Source organism: Alternaria ethzedia (assembly GCF_023757985.1).
Source record: "Alternaria ethzedia strain BMP 0044 chromosome Unknown scaffold_52, whole genome shotgun sequence".
NCBI classification, from domain to species: domain Eukaryota; kingdom Fungi; phylum Ascomycota; class Dothideomycetes; order Pleosporales; family Pleosporaceae; genus Alternaria; species Alternaria ethzedia.
In genome coordinates, this window is record NW_026056245.1 from 91,138 (window position 1) to 110,442 (window position 19,305).

The 19,305-nt window shown below is 53.5% G+C and overlaps 5 protein-coding genes across 5 annotated transcripts; 3 read left to right on the forward strand and 2 right to left on the reverse strand.

The window, feature by feature from the left end:
• Nucleotides 1-298: 298 nt before the first annotated feature.
• J4E87_010611 (uncharacterized protein) lies at nt 299-3,605 on the reverse strand (the record flags this gene model as incomplete). Its single annotated transcript, XM_049382183.1, has 3 exons — nt 299-1,222; nt 1,271-3,385; nt 3,447-3,605. 3 exons carry the CDS (start codon nt 3,603-3,605, stop codon nt 299-301), a joined length of 3,198 nt encoding a protein of 1,065 aa, XP_049228091.1.
• A 538-nt stretch (nt 3,606-4,143) lies between these two features.
• On the forward strand, nt 4,144-6,570 carry VPS27 (Vacuolar protein-sorting-associated protein 27; the record flags this gene model as incomplete). Its single annotated transcript, XM_049382184.1, has 5 exons — nt 4,144-4,217; nt 4,273-4,405; nt 4,454-4,738; nt 4,786-5,548; nt 5,594-6,570. 5 exons carry the CDS (start codon nt 4,144-4,146, stop codon nt 6,568-6,570), a joined length of 2,232 nt encoding a protein of 743 aa, XP_049228092.1.
• A 1,725-nt stretch (nt 6,571-8,295) lies between these two features.
• J4E87_010613 (uncharacterized protein) lies at nt 8,296-9,577 on the reverse strand (the record flags this gene model as incomplete). Its single annotated transcript, XM_049382185.1, has 2 exons — nt 8,296-9,443; nt 9,514-9,577. The coding sequence occupies 2 exons, from the start codon at nt 9,575-9,577 to the stop codon at nt 8,296-8,298; spliced, it is 1,212 nt and encodes a 403-aa protein (XP_049228093.1).
• Nucleotides 9,578-10,749: 1,172 nt separating this feature from the next.
• J4E87_010614 (uncharacterized protein) lies at nt 10,750-12,820 on the forward strand (the record flags this gene model as incomplete). Its single annotated transcript, XM_049382186.1, has 2 exons — nt 10,750-12,504; nt 12,671-12,820. 2 exons carry the CDS (start codon nt 10,750-10,752, stop codon nt 12,818-12,820), a joined length of 1,905 nt encoding a protein of 634 aa, XP_049228094.1.
• Nucleotides 12,821-16,404: 3,584 nt separating this feature from the next.
• On the forward strand, nt 16,405-19,142 carry J4E87_010615 (uncharacterized protein; the record flags this gene model as incomplete). Its single annotated transcript, XM_049382187.1, is given in 3 exon segments — nt 16,405-16,408; nt 16,421-18,225; nt 18,288-19,142. The coding sequence occupies 3 exon segments, from the start codon at nt 16,405-16,407 to the stop codon at nt 19,140-19,142; spliced, it is 2,664 nt and encodes an 887-aa protein (XP_049228095.1).
• Between the last annotated feature and the right edge of the window lie 163 nt (nt 19,143-19,305).

The window sequence follows — 19,305 nt, forward strand, 5'->3', positions numbered from 1 at the left end:
CCTGAACTATGACATTAAGGTAGCTAGAGTTCGCGTCGCAAACATCACAACAAGTTTACACACGAACGCAACAACCCACGGGTGCGTCTCAACGGAATGATATTCGACAAGGTATATAATCCCAACGCCAAGTATGCAATGCCCCGTTTCGTCCCAGAGACATAATTCGTCGCACGCGCAAAGTATAATCTTAACCAGAGACTGTCGCTACCCAAACTTCCCAAGATGCAGCGCCAAAAGTCAAATACGCGTAAACACTCATCTCGACGCGCTGGACGTGTTATTGACACATGTGTCGCTAGAAAGCACCACCAGCAACCCTCTCCCTCTCATAGAAAACAATATACGCCTTCTCGTTCTGCAACCGATTATGCGGCGGAAGATTCCCAGGATCAAAATCCGTAATCTTATCATCGTTGAAACTGCGCCAACATCCCCTAGACTTATCCTTGACAAACGCGATGTAATGCCCGCTTCCAAGCGTAGCACCGATATGCCAGATAACAGCATAGGCGTTGTAGACATACGGCCCATTCATAGTAGGATCGCTCTTCACGCCAGCAAGCTGCGCAGGTCCATCTCGGGCCTTTTCCGACACATATCTTTCTTGTTCTGGCGTCATGGGTGGCTCGACAAAGGGTCCCATGTCGAGGCGTTGGAGCGGGAAATTAACAGGCGTCCGGACTTTGCGTGCGCTTTCCGTGCGCGAGGCGCTGAAGCGTTTGAAGTGGATGACGAGGGTGTCGGGGGCGCGGGTGATGGTGATCTTCTTTACGGCTTCGCGGTCTTTCTTGCAGCGAGGGCAGCGCCAGAGTTCGTCGCCTGCTAGACGCTCTGGCGCGCAGTATGAGTTTAGACAGTGGCGTAGATCGCATTCGCCGTCTCGGGGAATCTCCACGCTGATACTCCAGAAGGCTTCGTATGTTGTACTTGTTACGCCGCATGTCTGGCACGTAAGCTGCGATGCATGCTGACCAGCGAATAGACCGCCAATGACCGACATGTCGCGGTGTTGGTATCGTCGCCACTCAATCATTGCCGAGTATTGTCGGGGAAATCTCTCTCGTTGCAGCTCTTCCTGGTCTGAAAGTGGCTTGAGTGGCGGTTTATTCCAGGTTAGGTTCAAGTCTTCGTGCATGTAGTCTAGGACAAATTCCAGGAACTCCTTGGCGTCTTGCTGTTCGTCAATGCCCCACTGCGAGTTGAAGTGTCCGCAGATACGCTGTTCAAAGTTAGCAATGCCTGGTTTCTGCTTCCATTTTTGACTTACCCTGAATGTGCTGGGGCGCACGGACGTGACATCGCCCTTGTACAGATTAGACAGTAGCGTCGCGTACGCCTCTGGCAATATCCCCTTTGTTCCCTTCCAGTTGTCTCGTTGAAGATCTCGCTGATATCGTCCGGTGAGGAACAGGTCTGAAAGCAATAGATGCCCACTGAGACACTGCACCACGGAGTTCATGTAGCACGTGACACCAAAGTTCAGCAGGCCTGTCCTATGTAGCCTCAGGTTACTAAACTGAGGTTGTCCGTTGTAGACAACATTGCGGTTCTGTTCTTGCCGATCGTGTACGCCACTGTAGCTAACTCTAGGAACCGACGGTGGCGGCCGAGAAGGCGCGACGGGTATGGCAGGTGCGACGTATTGATTGGTCGACTGGAACTTGGACGGGTACATCATGGATGACTGCTCGGCTTCAACGTCGGGGTATCGTCGTAGGAACTCTTCTGTCGAGCGGTAGAAATCCTGCGTAGGTTCGTCCTCCTCTTCACCATCTGCCGGAGGCACTTCGACTGCAGCACGTCCCTTTCGAGCTTCTTCCAGCCACTGTTGCTGCTCTTCTTGGTCCATGGGAACGTATTCGCGCTTCGACCTTCTCTGCGTATTGTTCCTCGCGATATGACTGGCGGCTGGGGATCTTCGGATAGCCCGAGCCCGCGTCGGACCAGCAGCCACTTGTCCAGCAGTGTTCGATGTCTTCAAAGCCTGTGGGCCCACCAGGTCCATCCAAGCGTCAAGACCACCTTTGAGAAGAACCGGAGGTCGCCTGAGCGGTTTGTCCGCGTTGAACTCGTGCAGGGTGTCAAATAACCGCTTCAACGCAATTTCGCTATCAGATCGGTTGTGTCTATGCATGAAGTCAATGTTCTTTGTCGACTCGTCGTAGTATACAACTACATCGAAGTCGGCCCTCTTGTCGAACATGTCTTGTTCCTCGTCTGGCGATATGATGAGACGGTCTAGAAGCTGTTCGGCGGAGTCGCCATCGCGCAAGGTCAAGGGCTCTATGCACATGATGTTACGCACAAAGATGTGCCCAGCGTCGAAGTCTGTCCTGTCTCGTACGTCGATGGTGAGTACATTGTACATGCGGTAGTAGTCGTAAAGCATGCTGGCATCGATCTCAAGTTCAACCGTCTTGCTGACAGACCTCGTTCGCCCATTACCATCTCGAAGGGTTTGCGCGGGAAAGTATGAGTCGGGCGCACTGTTTGCGTTGGGTGCATACGCTGATGCACTTGAGGCGGCAAGTGAATTGGTACGGCCCCCGGTCCCGTTCAAACTCCTGGGTGTACTCCGAGGTGCGTTGATGCTCGAAGGACCTGAGATGTTCCTCGCTGGACTATAAGTAGGACTAGGCTCCTTCGGTAGTGAAGCCGCGAATTGTGTATCGAGAGGCAGTTTCGGCGGCGGCGGAGGCATATGAAGGGGTGGCGGTGGCATGCCCCGTGGACCCATAATCCGGTTTGTAGAATGGTAGTCTGCAGGTGAGGGCATCTTGACGGACAGATCTTGGCTGGGGCGAGGCGATGTATCAACTAGCGGACCGGTCCCTCTAAGATTCGCGAACCGCTGAGCAAGATCATTCACTCCATTCACATTCGATATGCTCTGGTGCACAGCCCGCCCATGCAGCGATTGCGGCTTCGGTTGCACGGGGGGTTTTCTCCGTGAAGAATCCAGAGAGGCCGCAGGTGAAGCGCGACCGTTTGGCAGTCCGGTGGGGACTTCAGGAAGCATCAGCTCGTCGTCTTTGCGCATCGCAATCATGCCATTGCGGTTGCTTTGTGTTGTAGAGGGAGGTGTGGAGGTAGTCCTGTGATGGGCGCCATTCCTCTTGTTGTCGTTCTTTATAATGTCCTTTATGCGCACAAACCGCTCTTCGTTTGACTTGATCTCTTTCATAAGCTCGTTGAAGTCGCGGTGGATTTGGCTTCGGCTGCCGTTGATCTTGTCGTAGTAGTCGCGGTGGGTGGGTATCAATTCGGCCACGATCTGATATGCGACGATGTATTCCCAGTAGGCGCCGGCGGGAGAGCGGTTGTTGAGCATGTTCTTGGCCGAATTGAAGTGCCCCCTGGCTCGTTCAAGGAGGAGTTTGATCTGTGATGGTCAGCGACTGGCGCATGAACGTGTTACCTCTGAGGCGGCGTTGGATGAGTACCGAATGGTGTTTTAGCGACTCGGCCGTGTCTGTCGCAGAGGCTATGATTTCGGCAATGGGCGGGAATGGGCCAACTGGGCCTCTGGAGTCACCAGCGCCGTCGCCGCTTCCCCATCCGTCTGCGCCGACGCCGTGCGCGCCATTGGTGTAGCCGTTCATGGCGGTGGTGGAGGTGTGGGCGGGCGAAGGAGGTGCTGAGGGCGGCGGAGGAGGTGCCGCACTCACAAACACACTTTAATCGGCGGGCAGGCGTGCATGTTCTCGAGTCCGAGCAAGGCGCACCTGGAGTCGAATACGCGTACGTGTGGCCAGAGAGGCAGTGTTGATCGGGAATGCGGGGCGGATCGGGTAGCGCGTGATTGGGCAGTGGCGTGCAATAAACGGGCGGCGATTCTACAGCAGCGGGCGGGTGCCAGGGGAGATTTGGGTATCGTGAGTGAAAGGCGTTGGGCGTGGATGGCCGTCCCGCGATTCGCAGGGTTGAAGCATGCGTCGGTGGATGCGGCTCAGAGGCGTCCGGCGTCATCGCCAAGCCCTCACCTCGGACAGCTTGCTACCTAACCACCACAGCGACTATCCCCACGCGCTACTCTCCACCAAGCCGCAACTCTAATTCCAAGTCGAAGCAGCTATCAAAGTACATCGATTTACATCTGACACCTACAAACTCATTCACACGCTGGGAGCGCCCTACATCATGGCGGGCTGGTTCGGGTCCTCGACCACCGGCGCGCTCGACGAGCAGATCGAGCGCGCCACCTCTTCGAGCTTGTACGAGCTGAGCCGAGACGTAATTCATGAGAATATACATGCTAACACACATCAGAGAGGACATGCCCCTCAACCTCGAGATATCCGACGTTATTCGCTCCAAGACGGTGCAGCCTAGAGATGCCATGCGCGCATTGAAGAAGAGGATAGGGAATAAGAACCCCAACGTCCAGCTTGCCACCTTGAACGTATGAATCACTCTATAGAAACATCACGAGTTCTGCTAATCCTCCCAGCTCACAGACACGTGCGTTAAGAACGGCGGCGCCCACTTCATCCAAGAGATCGCTTCCCGCGAGTTCCTCGATAATATGACGTCCCTGCTCAAGGCACCCCCGACCGTCGCACCCAACAACGATGTGAAGAACAAGATGCTCGAACTTATACAATCATGGGCGACTGCCGCTGAAGGGCGCCAGAACCTCAGCTACATCAATGAGGTCTACTACAGCCTGCAACGGGAGGGCTACCACTTCCCTCCAAAGGAGAACATCTCCAGCAGTATGCTCGACAGCAGCGCAGTACGTTGAAATCATATCACGCAAATGACACGGACTAACACTTTCAGCCTCCCGAGTGGACCGACTCCGACGTCTGCATGCGATGCCGTACGCCCTTCACCTTCACGAACCGGAAGCACCACTGTCGCAACTGCGGAAACGTCTTCTGCGGCGCATGCTCGAGCAAGAGCATCCCGTTACCCCATCTCGGCATCATGGACCCTGTGCGCGTCGACGACGGCTGCCATGCGAAGCTTACCGAACGGTCGCGGGGAACACCACTCCCGAGAGTCTTCGACACTCCCAAACCACAGAGAACGCTATATCAGGGCTCAATGGAGCCGCGGAATGCGCGCGTCGAGGACAGCTTCGATGCTGACCTGAAGCGAGCGCTGGAGATGAGTCTGGACGAAGCCAAGGGAAACAGCTCTTCCGGCTTTGTGCCTCAGTCGCAGTTGCAGTCACAATCCAAGCCAACGAATGGGACGAGCAAGAAACAGCCTGAAGAGGAGGAGGACGCCGATCTGGCTGCCGCTATTGCAGCTTCCTTGGCTGACATGGAGGAACAAAAGAAGAAGTATGCCACGACCTTCCGGGAACAGGCCTCCAATGCGAACGGATCAGCACCTTTTGTTGCGCCTAAGAATGATTACGAGCTCACACCTGTCGAAGCCGAGAACATCAACCTCTTCTCCACATTGGTCGACCGGTTACAACACCAAGCGCCTGGTACTATCTTGCGAGAGCCACAGATACAAGAGCTGTACGAGAGCATTGGAAAGTTGAGGCCGAAACTTGCGCGTACCTACGGCGAGACTATGAGCAAGCACGGTATGTCACATCTCTGCGTCATCGGAACTGTACTAATGTGAGCAGACACACTACTTGACCTACACGCGAAGCTATCAACCGTCGTCCGATACTACGATCGCATGCTCGAGGAGAGACTTTCGAGTACCTACAACAACCAGACCAACGCCATGTACGGTCTCCCAGCTTCTTCACAACGGCCAGCATCCAACCTATACCCAAGCATACAGCAGTCAGGAGCACCGGGAGCCGGTGAGAACTACTACACAGGAAATGCAGACCCTTCAAGTGCATACGGACAACCACAATCACAATATGGTGGTGGTTACCAAGCACCCTACCCACAGTTCGACAAACGACCACAGTCCTACGCTCCTCCCCAGGATCAATACCAGCAACCCTCACAACCATACCCCAACCTCACACAACCGCCACCTAATACTTCATACCCGAACCCTGCTTCACCACAACTTCAGCGCCAAGTATCGAATCAACAGTACCTGCCACAACAGTCCTCCGGATATCCATCGCAAGCACCTCCGGTATCTGACGCAGAGAGCGCCAGCTTCTACTACGGAGACAGCGCTGCAGCGCAACCCTCTCAGCCGCCAATGCAACGAAGCCAAAGCTACGGCTCCCAGCCATCCCAACAACAGCAACCGCCATCTCCGCAAGCATACACCCGAGCTCCACCACAGCAGACGCCTATCTCCCCACCCGCACAACCTACGACTGCGTGGCAGAACCCGCCGTACCCCAGGCAAGATCAGCCACAGGCTCAGCAGCAACAGGCACCCCCACCACAGCAGCAGCAGCAGCAGCAGGCACCTCCCCAGCAACAACAGGCCCCGCAGCAAGCGCCCCCACCCCAACAGTACTGGCAACAACAACAGCAAGCGCCCCAGCAGCAGCAGTCTTCTGCGTGGCAATCTGCGCCGTATGCGACGGGTGGTTATGGGCCGGAGAGTTTCCCGTCTGCGCCGCAGAATCAGTTGCCGGTTCAGCAGCAGAAGGTTGTGGATGAGCCTTTGATTGATTTGTAGATGATCGAATTAGGGTGGGCTATCATGTGTTTTGGGCTTTGGTCTGGGGGATAACATGGATGACGTATTCAACGCGCTGACATTATGGGACGGCATAATTTGATAGTCTTCAAAGGGGCCTGGGACAGGATTGTTCGTCCGGGCTTTTGGGCGTTTGAGAGGTGGGGAAGACCGATAGCATCGCGCATAGATACCTAGGTATGAAGATAATTGCGAATATCACACTATGTCACGTCTACCCATAACTCCAACTCCTCACTCTTTTTCTCTTTCTCGATTTTGAGAATCTAGCTGTCCGAGTTCATTGTCTTCCCTTCGAGGAAGAACGAGACGACATTTGCATATTCACTTCCTTCAGAAATGAACAAAGCCATGCGATACGCCGGATCTGGCCAAAAAGCCGCGACCTCCATTGACGGACTGACCAAACAACAAGACACAAAGGTGACGTGCTTTACTTGTCTACCGCATACAATGCAGACTTGGCACATAGTTGCTGGGACGAAGGATGACTACAATACATCCTCAGCACACTCATCGCGACACGGAGACGACATCCACACAAAACATTCAGCATGGCAACAACATCCACAATCACCGCCGTCCTCACAACATCAACAACCTACGTCGCGGACCACGCAATCCAGCCCGGAGCCTCCCAACCCTCAACCCCCCTCTTCACCCCATCCACCCTCCTACCCCTCCTCATCCTCCTCTCCATCCCCCTCTTCCGCACGCTCGCCTCCGCCCGCCGCCAAAAAATCACCAAATCCAACCAAGAAGTCCGCTGTCTAGAACACGCATGGCGCGTACCCTGGTTAACATCCGACTGGACGACGTTATACGGGTTGATTGGGTTGGCGCAGAAGGGCGAGATAAGAGTCGAGCATACGCCATTCCATGCTGAACATCTCTCTACAATGCAGGGGCGATTGAGGAATGAATACGGGACAAACAGGAAGTACCGATGGGCTTTGCACCGATTATTAGAACGCGGCATAATCCCCCTTTCCATCAGCGACGGCGGCGTCTCAACCACGCTCACCCGTCCCTTCTCCCTATCCCCCACCTTCCCCTTCCTCACCCTACCCTCTTACAGACAAACCAAAAGCCGGGGCTCCTTCGAATTCCTAATCCCGCACCCCGAGCGAGTGGAAGCAAAAGCATTACTACAACTGTTGGGCCAGAACAGAATGAACTACAACATCTCATGCCGCACGCACAACCCCAAGATGCGTAGAACGCGGTCTTCGATTGCCACCGGTTTCAACGATGTTGGACAGCCAGAGTATTATCCGCTTTCCGTGGGCGCGGAATCGAGTTGTGAAATCCTTCTCCCCTTCCTACCCGACGAAGAAGTGGAAAGTGCGCGTGGGGAGCGGATAGCTGGGCTGGGTGATTACATCAGGGAAGAGGAAGGGACAGAGGGGAGACCGCGTGTGCCCTTGTTGCACTGGAGTAGTTGGGCTGTTGTTAGGGTTGAGGCGGCGCATTGGGGGTATGTAGAACTGGATCATTATGTGCTGGGTGCTGTGCAGGATAGTGGGATGGGGGTTACGTATAAGAGAGAGTTTAGTGGGCAGAAGATGGTTGTGAAGGAGGTGGCTGCGTGGGAAAGAGGTGTTTGTGAGAAGAGGGCTGTGGGGGAGATTGAGCGGTGTGGACTTGGGTTGTAGGGAGAAGATGGATTGGAGATGTTGTTATGTTGGTTCTTGTGTGCGCCATCTAGAAAGAACCGGGTTCTAATTGTCTTTTCATCCATGCTCCGATTTCTTCTATTCGTGGACGCGTTGCTGGATTGGGGTCTTGTTGAGACCAGAGTCCGACGCCTTCGTACGAGGTTAGTTCGACTCTGTCTTGGGCGATTTCTTCGTATTGCTTCTTCTCTACTGCGTCGTGCCAGCGGGATCGCCCAGAATGCGTCTTCAGGATTTGGCGGGCGATGCTGCGTCGAAGGTGCTTGGCTAGATCATTTGTGGTATCGTTGAGCGGACTCTGCAATCCAGTTGTAACGTTCCATATCGGTAGACTTAGTCTGGTGCCTGCTGGAGGGTAGTTCCGAGCGTAAGCGCGACATCTGCTTAGCGTTGGTACTGCCGGTGGGGCTTTGATGGCATCTTCAAAGGTCGCATAGTGGTTCATGGCCATCTGAGTCTCGATGTCGAGGAGCTCGTCTGGTTGCTGTGATGCAAAAATGTCGTCTTGTGGCGGCAGGGTAAGTTGCGCATGAGGAGAACGGAAGAAGTGCAGTGGAGATGCAAATCGATCGAAGTAGTCTTGCGGCTTCCTAAATAGAACGTCACGCCTTTCCGACAAAATCATCGTGGGTATGATTTCGTTCTCTCCATAAGCTTGCCAAGATGTCGGCGGCGGTGTTTTGGGCAATCGCTTCCTGCCACGCTTCTTTTCAGGTTGCAGATTCTCTATAGCCTCGCGAATTGCCAATGAACCAGCCATGTCTCCATCAGCTGGAAGTTGGGTTTCGTCGCCATATTGCGGCTCGGGGAGATCCTCCGGCTGGACGACTGGAAGCTCATCTGGGAACACCCAATCTACAATCGGATTGTTGATGGCTGCAGCGCCGATTCGACTCTCCCCAACGCGGCACTCTGTCAGAGCCAGCATCGTTGCCAATGAGCCGCCTACTAGTTCTCCGCATACACCCATGCGAGCTAGATAAGGCCGTTCGAATTCATCGATAAGGATATGCTCGCGGACCCAATCGTAGCCAAGCAGCACATCGTGACATGGGGTCGGATACTGATGCGCCGACGACGCGCGGTAGTTGATACGCACGATAGTCCCAGCACTTGACTCTTTTAGCGTTGTGATAACGCGTTCGTCTTCATCTGAGCTCTCTGGCACTACTGGTCCTGGAGGCAGATAAAGTAGGACCGGAGCTTTAGATGCTGATGCGTGGAATACGCTAAAGAAGGTTAGTACTAGAAGAAGCCAAGATGATGCCCAGAAGCTGCGATCTGAGGTATGCTCGCTTAGGGCGGGGCATGGTGTTGGATTGCGGAGGAGCAAAGCGCTGTGAGGTCATCGCACAGCAGGCGGAGGATTCCCCGGGCAATTGCAACGACGAGGCAGGACAGACAACGTCATGTGAAGACGAGACGGAGCAAGACTTACTCAACCGTAATGGAGCCGTTTGACCGACAGGGGATCTCGATGCGTTCACATCGTGGGAGGGCGGTGACGGCCGAGTAAGGTCGTCTGGGGGCGAGGAGCGAGGATCGGGGCGGTGATAGGGCAGTGAAAGCCTTCAGACAGGAGTGTCGCAGCATTAATGGGGACCATGCAAGCGATGGTGGGCACAGGTGTAGTCACAAGTCACCAGGCGGGCAAGGCGTGCAAGATGAGAGACCTCAGTTCGCTTGGGGCTGTCGCTTCCGCATGGGGACGGGACGACGGCCCTAAAGGAAGGAGCCACCGCCGCGAGGAAGGCGCATCAACACAGCACAGACGTGAAGGAAAGGAATGCAGAATTTGCGTGCGCGATATAAAAACCGGTGCGACAATAACAAAAGCCGTTAGCAGAGCTGTCAAACATCAACAGTTGTGCGGTAGTGCTCAGGGGGAGTGGTGGGCGGGTCAGCATGGGGCGCGGCGTGCAGGGAAATTAGGCTAGCTGCTTTGAGCCCCGAACTGTCGTGGTCTGGTGCAGTCCACAACCCGCAGCCTGATTTCATTTCTACGCCGCCTCCGCTCCTTGGTGCCGACCTGTCTTTCATTCCCGTCTGTCCTTGACCGTTGTGCACTGTGCGATTCTGCCTGTGGTGACGAATTCCCCGCAGGCCCCTCGAACCTATTACGCTCACGCCCATTCGCGCCTACGACCCGCTTTCACAGCCTCCCAGACCCGCGTAGGACCAAACTCCGTATCACCTAATGCACGCACCTGCACGCTGCGCCCGATAATCCTCCCTAATATATCCTTTTGCGAAGATTGCGTTGTGCGACAGCATCGTGTTTCCAACATTGCGACCCCAACGCCTTATCGCGAAGACCTCGACCGCCCTTTCAACACGTGCGCCTGCTAGCCTCTACCTGGGCACCGCAATCCTCGCGCCTCCACCGAGCCTACACCGAACCTATACACCTACGCGAAACTGGCGATTGTCGAATAATACCTGGGAAACGCTGCTTCGGGTCGTCGCCCGTTAGCTTATCGATATGGCGGAAGGATCCAAAGTCCGCGCAGTCTTCACCCTGTGCAAGAACCTAGTACTGGCGGCACTGCTCTATGCTGCTATCTACGGCGTCATCACCTTTATAAACGACCCCTCTGTTGCTGCAAAGGGCAAGATTGGCATTCCCGCCTTCCTGGACAAGGCTGGACCCACGGAGCTGATCGAGACAACCAAGGCGGGCGTCAAGGTCAAGTTCGCCGGCACCACCAAGACTGTCACCATCAACCCACATGCCAATGTCTTCAACCGCCCCATTACCGCCGTCAAGAACAAGGACGACTACCTGGGTCCCCGCCCCCATGTCGACACCGAGGCCGACATTGACATGCTGATTGAGGAGTGCCGCGGCACCTATGCTGGCATTGAGAAGATGAGGAAGCCCTTTGACTGCCTCAAGTTCTTTGCAGAGGGCGAGGACCGCTACTACAGCCTGCCAGAGCCCGCCGACCGAGCCAGCGCCCAAGACCCCCGCAACGCCGACTTCATCAACGCCGACGGACACGGCAAGACGCTCGAGAGCTACACCCCTGTGAACGACGCGATTGCTGCCAACGGAACCAACATCGGCACCTGCCCCGGCCCGATCATCCCATACCACACCTACTGGACTGGTCCTGCGACCTGGCGAGTCGAGGTCTTCATCAAGAGTTACCTCTACACCCAGAATCTGGCTTGCTCTCGTCTTTGGCTATGGCTTGACACCGACCACAACCCGAACGCTGTCGAACACATGCTGAACAAGGATGCTCTATTTGCCCGTTTCCTGCCTCTGGTCGAGCGAGGTGACATTGTTGTCATGCCCTGGAAGTTCCCTAACCGCATCCCACTGGCTACCGACAAGGAAGACAAGAACGGTTTCGATTACTACAGCAAGCCCGGCGCCGTGAACGCCAAGGGAGAGAAGGACGTGGCCGAGAACATTATTGAAGACAAGGATGGCCAGCAGTGGCTCGTCCTGACCCAGAAGCAGATGACATTCCTTCCGGTCGCCGTGTCCGATGCCGTCCGCTTCATCGTATTACATATCTACGGAGGTGCTTACTTCGACATGGATGTTCTGATGCTCCGGGACATGCGACCACTTCTACTGCCGAAAGAGCATGCCTGGGCAGAAAGATGGGCGGCACATCCTCACCCCGGTGATTACAACACTGCCATCATGTCACTCTCGGCAAACTCCTCCCTCTCATCCTACCTGCTCTATGGCGGTATCAGAATGGGCGTCAACTTCCATCCCCGCGTGCTTGGTCGCATGGCCTGGAAAGACGGACGCGACCAGGAGTTTAAGATGTTCGAGACGGCTGCCTTTGATCCCATCTGGACAGAGTTCAACTGGGACCGCGAAGGACGCTGCACAGTGCCATGCATCCGGGACTACAGCGCAGTCTTCAAGGGCAAGATTGGTGGCGTCAAGGACGAGTGGGAGAGCTATGACGGCCCACAGCTCAACCGCATCGACCTCAAAGACGCGCAACGCAAAGAGCTCAGAATGCCCGCCAGCGACTCCTTGGCCAAACGCGGGGAAGAGAACGTACCCGCGTCCGCTGCGCTGCCAACTCCCAATCACGGCGACAAAGAGCACCCCGATTCGTTCCAAGCCACGCTCGACGAGGAGGCTGAGCTGAGAAAAGCTGGTGTGATTACTGACTACGTCTTGTCGGAAGACAAATTCCCTCCCAACAACCGCACGCTGGAGAACTTCTTCCGGGGTGCCTGGACATATCACATTCACAACCAGGTAAGTCTCAACAGAAATTTCCACATGTTGTTTTGTTGCCACCCCAACCCCGCTTCTGCGCATCTAGTCCGATGTCCGTTGTCCCTGCAGCATGTATCTTGGCAACGGCTTCTTCCCCACATAAAAGACGGAAAAGCAAAGAACTCACGCTAACAATGCATCGCAGTGGATGAAGCATCCCGAACCCTCGTCGTGGATCTCAGTCCTCGAACACGCCCACGACGGTTTCATCGCCGGCAAGCGCACGAACCCTTATGGCGAGAAATGGACTGGTCCTACCCTCATGCCATACAACTACTGGCCTGAGTACGTGTGAGGCCCCGGCAGCCACCGAACCTTAACCCCCCTTCTGCGACATCGAGCTACCAGCCGATGCGCAGAGGTTGCCGTGTCGAGTGCTGTCGCTTCGGGGGAGACAACAATCCCTCTTCGTCAGGCGAATGTCGCACACGGAGATATTTGTGGTGGCCAGCTACAGATCCCCCCTGTGGCTTTCTGCTATGGAAACGGGCCAGCGCTTCTTCGACCACCTATCAATCACCCATTTATGGCATCACGATACGCTCAAATTCATTTTTTTCTCGTCAAAAATATAAGCGCAGCATAAAAGCCAGATTTCAAGGATGTCTGCCTTTTTGGAGTTTCTGGTGTTGATTTTAGTACTACTTCTTCAATTGGCTCGCTTTCGCGGCATATACCCTTCGTTTCTTGTTAATTGTTCTTGCACTTTCCCTGGGCCAGTGGCACATGGTAAGGTTCTTTTTTGGTGTTGGAGTATTCTGAGTAACAAGATGTGGTTGCTAGGTAGTAGGGTAGCGCGATTTAACGATGTGGCGTCATGGCCAGAACTTAGGAGACTAGAAATGGAATGAATCTAGAGAATTTGTTTGAAGCTATTGTTGTGTATATGTGTGCTGATTAGTTCTGTTTTCCCGAGTATTGTCTTTGTGTGGGTTCTGCGTCAAGCCAGAGACGGTGGCGTTTTCGCAGGGGAGTGTTGATCTTCTTGTTTGCGGGCTTGTCTCGTGGTGAGCCGAATGCAATGACTTTGAAAGGTACTTTGGGTGGTTGCGTATGTGATCCCTGTGTCTTGCCGAGGAAGGGAGTGTTGATGGGTATACTGGAGCTTGTGTTTTGACACGGGTCAAGTGATACGATGTATATACGTAATGCAGGTATATTTTCTACATCTCTGCTTTGGTATGGATTAGCTTAGCTGACCTTGCTCCGCCTACTTAGACTTACCCTATAAGTGGAAATTGTAGCTACTGATCAAACCAGATTGAACAACGAAGACGGGTAGACGTTGGAGTTAATGCGGTCGATGGTCCGAAGACAGTGTACGCTTGAAGTTAGCTTGTATTATAACCTTATTACGGTAGAGTGTTAACGCAAAGCAGGGCAACAAACGCAGTCGGGAAACTTTGTATAGTAATCTTGATGCAAGTGTACTTTCTAAACACCTTGTGCTCGCTGTATACAGGTGTCTCGACCTTATAAAAACCTCTTTACTTAGTTACTAGATTTAATATCTAAGTAGAGTTAATAATGTAGTAAAGTTCAAGAATAATACACTGCACATAGCACTTTTGATGCAGCAGACAAATAATTTTACTATATATATTGTTTCTATTCTTAGAGATAACTAGCGACTACGTATAGTTAGCTTTCTCTATACAACTATCTACTAGCTAAAAAGAGAAACGAATAAGCCTTCCTACAGGTTAAGAGCTTCTAAGTAACGCTTTATTTTCTTAAATTCTTTGTAAGTAGAACTGCTTATAGTTTATATAAGGCGTGCAGTGTAGTAGCTGCAAGCATTGTACTATACTTACGATCTTTCTTAAGTGTAAGAGTATGTAGTTGCAATAAACGTAATTACAAACTAGAAATTTTAGAAAGACAGATCTAGATTTAAGCATGTATGTAGGGAAGAAAAGTCTAGGCACGCAGATTTGAAGCATATCTGTTGTCCGAGCCGGGTAAGCGAGGTCGAGAAGTATGTAGTCTATCCCAAGAGATTGCTACGCCGGTTGCGATTCGTCTAGGTTACAATACACTCTACTTTACCTAATAGGTACTACTACACGAGATACTAGTCGTTACCTACCTTATCATCGTTCCACTAGACGTGATGCGATGATACCTGGTCTCGAATAGTTACGACAATTGTACCAGCCTGTTAACAGTCCTTAGCCGGCGACTCCTCTAATAGCAATAAGCCGTTGCAGCAATATCTAGTGCCGCCTACCGTCTATGGGAGATGACGGCCCATGCAAGGAATAAGCTCTTGTGTTGACGATACTTCTCTTTCTTCGAGAGGACCTGATTGGATGGGTACATATGGATTTCGGAAGTTGTGAGTCGCTCGTTGCGATAGGTCATCATATGCAAGGAGTAGCAGACAGGGTACTTTGCCTACATCGTTCTTGTCTAAAGAAGAAGAAGATAGCAGCCGTAGCGGTCACGCGGAGTCGGAGTGATATTACCAGAGCCGCACCATAATTAACCAACGGGCTGTCATAGTCGTCGGATAAAAGCCGTGGTCTTGGAGCCGCACACTAACACATCATCCAACGGGACGCATGCCAACAGCCGAGAGTATGGAAGGTTTTCAAGATGAAACAGTATCAAGTGCCCAAGTCTCAGTTGCAACAATACGGAGTATCGTCCATGGGTGTGATTTCCTGACCTGCCTGTTCGCGGTACGATCACCCGATGAGCTGCAGTCGGCCTCGTGACGAGCCCCATACAACGCGCTTCTATGCCAGCGGAAGAGCGCGATACTTTGTAAAGGTCCGAGAGTGTTCCCGTTGATACGGCTACAATACGGCTACGCAATTGCCATCCCCCACCAATCTGTCAATGATCATCGTCTCACATGCGTCGAGAGATCCTGGCCATGTCCCGACCCCCACGCGTGTCAAACAGGTCCCTCGTGTCTTGCACCGTGGAAGTAACGTTCCAGAATGAAATCCGCCTGTTCTCCGGAGTCACTTGGTAGGGTATCCTTGCTGTGGAGCCAGATCTGACAAGCGCTTTTCCCGAGATTCGTCCTGTACCTTGCTGGTGAATGCCAGCAGGGATGGAGCATGACAAACGTCTCGATTCATGCGTGCGTGAATGTCAAGCGGATCGGCATGTACTGCATTTTAGACTTCCGTCCCGGTGCTTTGGTGGCGGTGCGGCTGGGAGAAAGGCGTTGCAAGTGTCGTTGAGCGCAGCTCCTACCTTTCGTACGAAGTTGAACCATCGCGTCTCTTGGGCAAATGCAAGTCGCCGAGGTACCAAGTAACCAAGACCCGGGGACACCGACGTGGAAGCTGATCTTATATTCTTTTGCGGCAGGGACTGACGTGAGATGAAGCAAGTCGGGATGTGGTGGGAATCGGAGATCGGTTAGTAGACGCCGTAAGGACGCTAGTCCAGAAAGGGGATCGCGCAGACTCTATCAATTTAGTTGACGTTTTTCCAGAACCCAACCTGCCAGCGCGGACCGATTCACTGACACTCCTGCCTCAGCTTTCCCACGCGAGGCGCTCTCGAGCACGACTGTCACAATCCATGGTTTGATGCATGCCGGGAAGTGACGGAACTCAAATACGCTTTTCACCACTCAGACGGACGAGATCTTCACTATGACGTCTAGAAGAGTTTTGAGGCTTCTCATCCTCGTAGCTGATCCTCCGCATGGGATAAGATGAATGCGAAAAAGCGGGGTCGCGGCAAGGGCCTGTACGCGTCCGCGCTTAGCAATATTCGCATACCGGGTACCATGTATACACTGAGGTGTTATGAACGGCTATCGCCAATTTATCCATCTTCACTCCCGGGTTTCATCGTCTCCTTTGTTTACAAACTTGGACCGCAACGATGTTGAAGACGTTTGACAGCAGCACTATGAGTGAGGTGACAGGTAAACCTCATTCAAAGGGTTCCGACAATTCGGCGACGCCAGCGAATCCATCGTCCGCGGTCCCACAGCCTACGGCACCTCCCGAGCCCCCTCGCCGCCAACAGATGCGCAGCTGCGACTCATGCAAGCGCGGAAAACGAGCTTGCGATGCAGACAAACGCGTCGACTTTGCGAACCAGACATGCTCCAACTGCCTTCGAAAGAACCAAGTCTGCACCTTCAACTGGTTGAAGACAGCATCGGTGACTCATCCAGAGCGAGAGAGAAAGAGGAGGCGCTCAGAGGAGAAGAGTGATAGTGATCAGCTCGAACAACATGCAGCAAGTAGCTCCGTCAGCTATCAGTATCGAATACCACCTGGATCCATCGCGAACGAAGCTCAATACGAACTGCAAGATCGAGGCACACAGTGGTCATCATCTCAAGACGAAGACGAGACGCGCGAGGACTACTTCAACGATCCGCCGAGTGACGACGTTGATAACATATCCGATGAATCGATACATTCGCTGGATCTAGACTCAGTGCAATTGGGGAGGAACAATGAGCAAGGATTGCTCCAGCCGCGATACTCGCGGAGAAGCTCTTTCGCTCTGCGTCCTCATCGTCGAAACCCGAGAGACGATGCCTCATCTCCATTCATGGACATACTGTTGGGGGAGAGAACGTCTCGGGGGTTTGTGACCAACGGGTTATTACGCATCTACAACGACAGCATGGAGAATTCTCTCTCATGTTGGCTCACAGAGCACAACTGCCCGTATACGATGACGCGCTACAAGCCTTCTCTCCTCTCGGCGAGTAAGGCTACACGGGAATGGAGTGGTACCTGGTCGAACAGAATGTACAACCGTGTACTTCAACTTGATCGAGCCTACGCATCGCTTCGCATACGGAAACCAACGACCGACGAAGAACGTACAATCTCCAAAGCACTCAACATGGTCATTATGTCTTTCGCGTCACAATGGGCTCAAGCAGGCGAAAGAGGGGCAGGAGGTCGTGCGACTGACCACCAGTTTACGGCGGACAGGTTTCCTCAGTCGAATGAGTTTGAGCGATCCATGCAGGAGACACTCTGGCATCAAACAGCTAAGCTGCTGCATCAGGCTGCTGATATCGGTTCTTTCCGTGTTATCTTTGCCTTGATCATCTTCTCGCTGACCCAAAGGCCGTTAGACACCACCCAGCTGCATGCACGTACGGATCCGAGGTTGAGAACGCATTACGAACACTTTCAAGCCCTAGTACAAGACGATGACGCCCCTATATTCTTGGAGATAGCTTTGCGACAGCTACTCGCCCAACGACGGAGACTGGAACGCGTAGAACAAGACCTGGGACGAGACCCCCTTCAGCAAGAAGACAGAGATACTTTCAATCTGTTATACTGGTTTGGCGTTATGTTCGATACCCTATCCGCAGCAATTTCCCAACGACCAGTAGTGGTCGACGATGAAGATAGCGAACTACCACCTCCAACCAACGACGCGTATACCGAGCCGTTCACGTGGCCCAACCCTCCTACCACTTACACGGACCAATTCGGAATGCGGACAAATCCTTCCATCCTTTCCACTGAGCCTCCGGCGACTCAGGCCCAGGAAGGCAATGCGGTATGGGGTGATCTCTTCACACGCGATGGCACACTGGAAGTGGACCCTGGAGCAGCGCGATGGCCATGTAGCTACAAAGTCGCCGCCGCAACACTCAGCTCCGCCGCACCAGTGAAAGTCCTACTCTACAGACGTGTCGCCCATCTTCAAGCGTTGGTGTCGCGGAAGGTTTCGCCAGCTAGGATTGAGGTAAGTACAGAGACGTGACATTCCCTCTTTTCAAGGCCCCTGGCTGATTCCCCCGTGCGCAGTCAGGTATAAACGGCGCATTCCACGTCTACAACCACTGGCATCGCACGTACGCGCCCTTCTTCTCCGACTGCGTAAAGCACCACGCCACCCTCCCCACACGCGTACAATCCTGGTACACCCTCATAGCAGGCCACTGGCATCTGGCAACCTTCCTGCTTTCCGACTTACTACTCACAATCGACAAGACAAAACTTTCTTCGCCCAACGAGCGCACCCTCCGACAGTCATCAAACCTCGTGGATACGCTGCGCCGCCAGAATGCACTAGCAGTCGCCGACCTGAGTCTCGCTAGCATACACAGTGTGAAAGAGAAAGAAGGAACAGATGAGTTCCACTTTGCGCTCAGCCAAGCCGCGCTGTTGACAGAGCCGTGGACTGTGGCGTTCGTGCGCTCGTTATGCAGAGCGGGGTACGTCTTGGTGCAGGTCGTGGCGTCGGAAACGATCGAAGAGGAACGCGATCAAGCGATACGCAGATGTCGCGATTGCATCGAGGGTCTCTGGTATCTGGGTCGGAAATCAGACATGGCGTTTCTTGCTGCGCGCTACCTGTCGGATATGCTGGATGAGGCGATACGCGATACGAGTGCACGGTCGATGGCGGAGGAGATGGGTAGTGACAGTGCGACCGTATCGTCTCAGTTTGGCACGAACTCGAGTCCTGGGACGGATGGAGGTGTGCCTGTGTATCAACAGCCGTTTGATTCGATTGGAGCTTTTCCGTCGTGGTCGAATGCGGATTTGATGGGGAGTTGTCAGCCGGGTACTAAGATCGACGAGGGCGATGTGTTGAATATGGAGACTCCTTTGAATGTTGATAGTGCGTTGCTTTGGGACTTTAGTCTGCAAGGATAGCAACATAACCCAACTAAGCTGAGAAGCAGCAATCGCCTGACGAGGCTAGAGGTGCTCGTGGGATCCATCGATAACTATCTTCTTCCAGCTCGTTCAAGACGAGCAAGACAAACAACGCAACAACGAAGCTCGACAATGTATATTTGCACTCTCCAGATTCCCT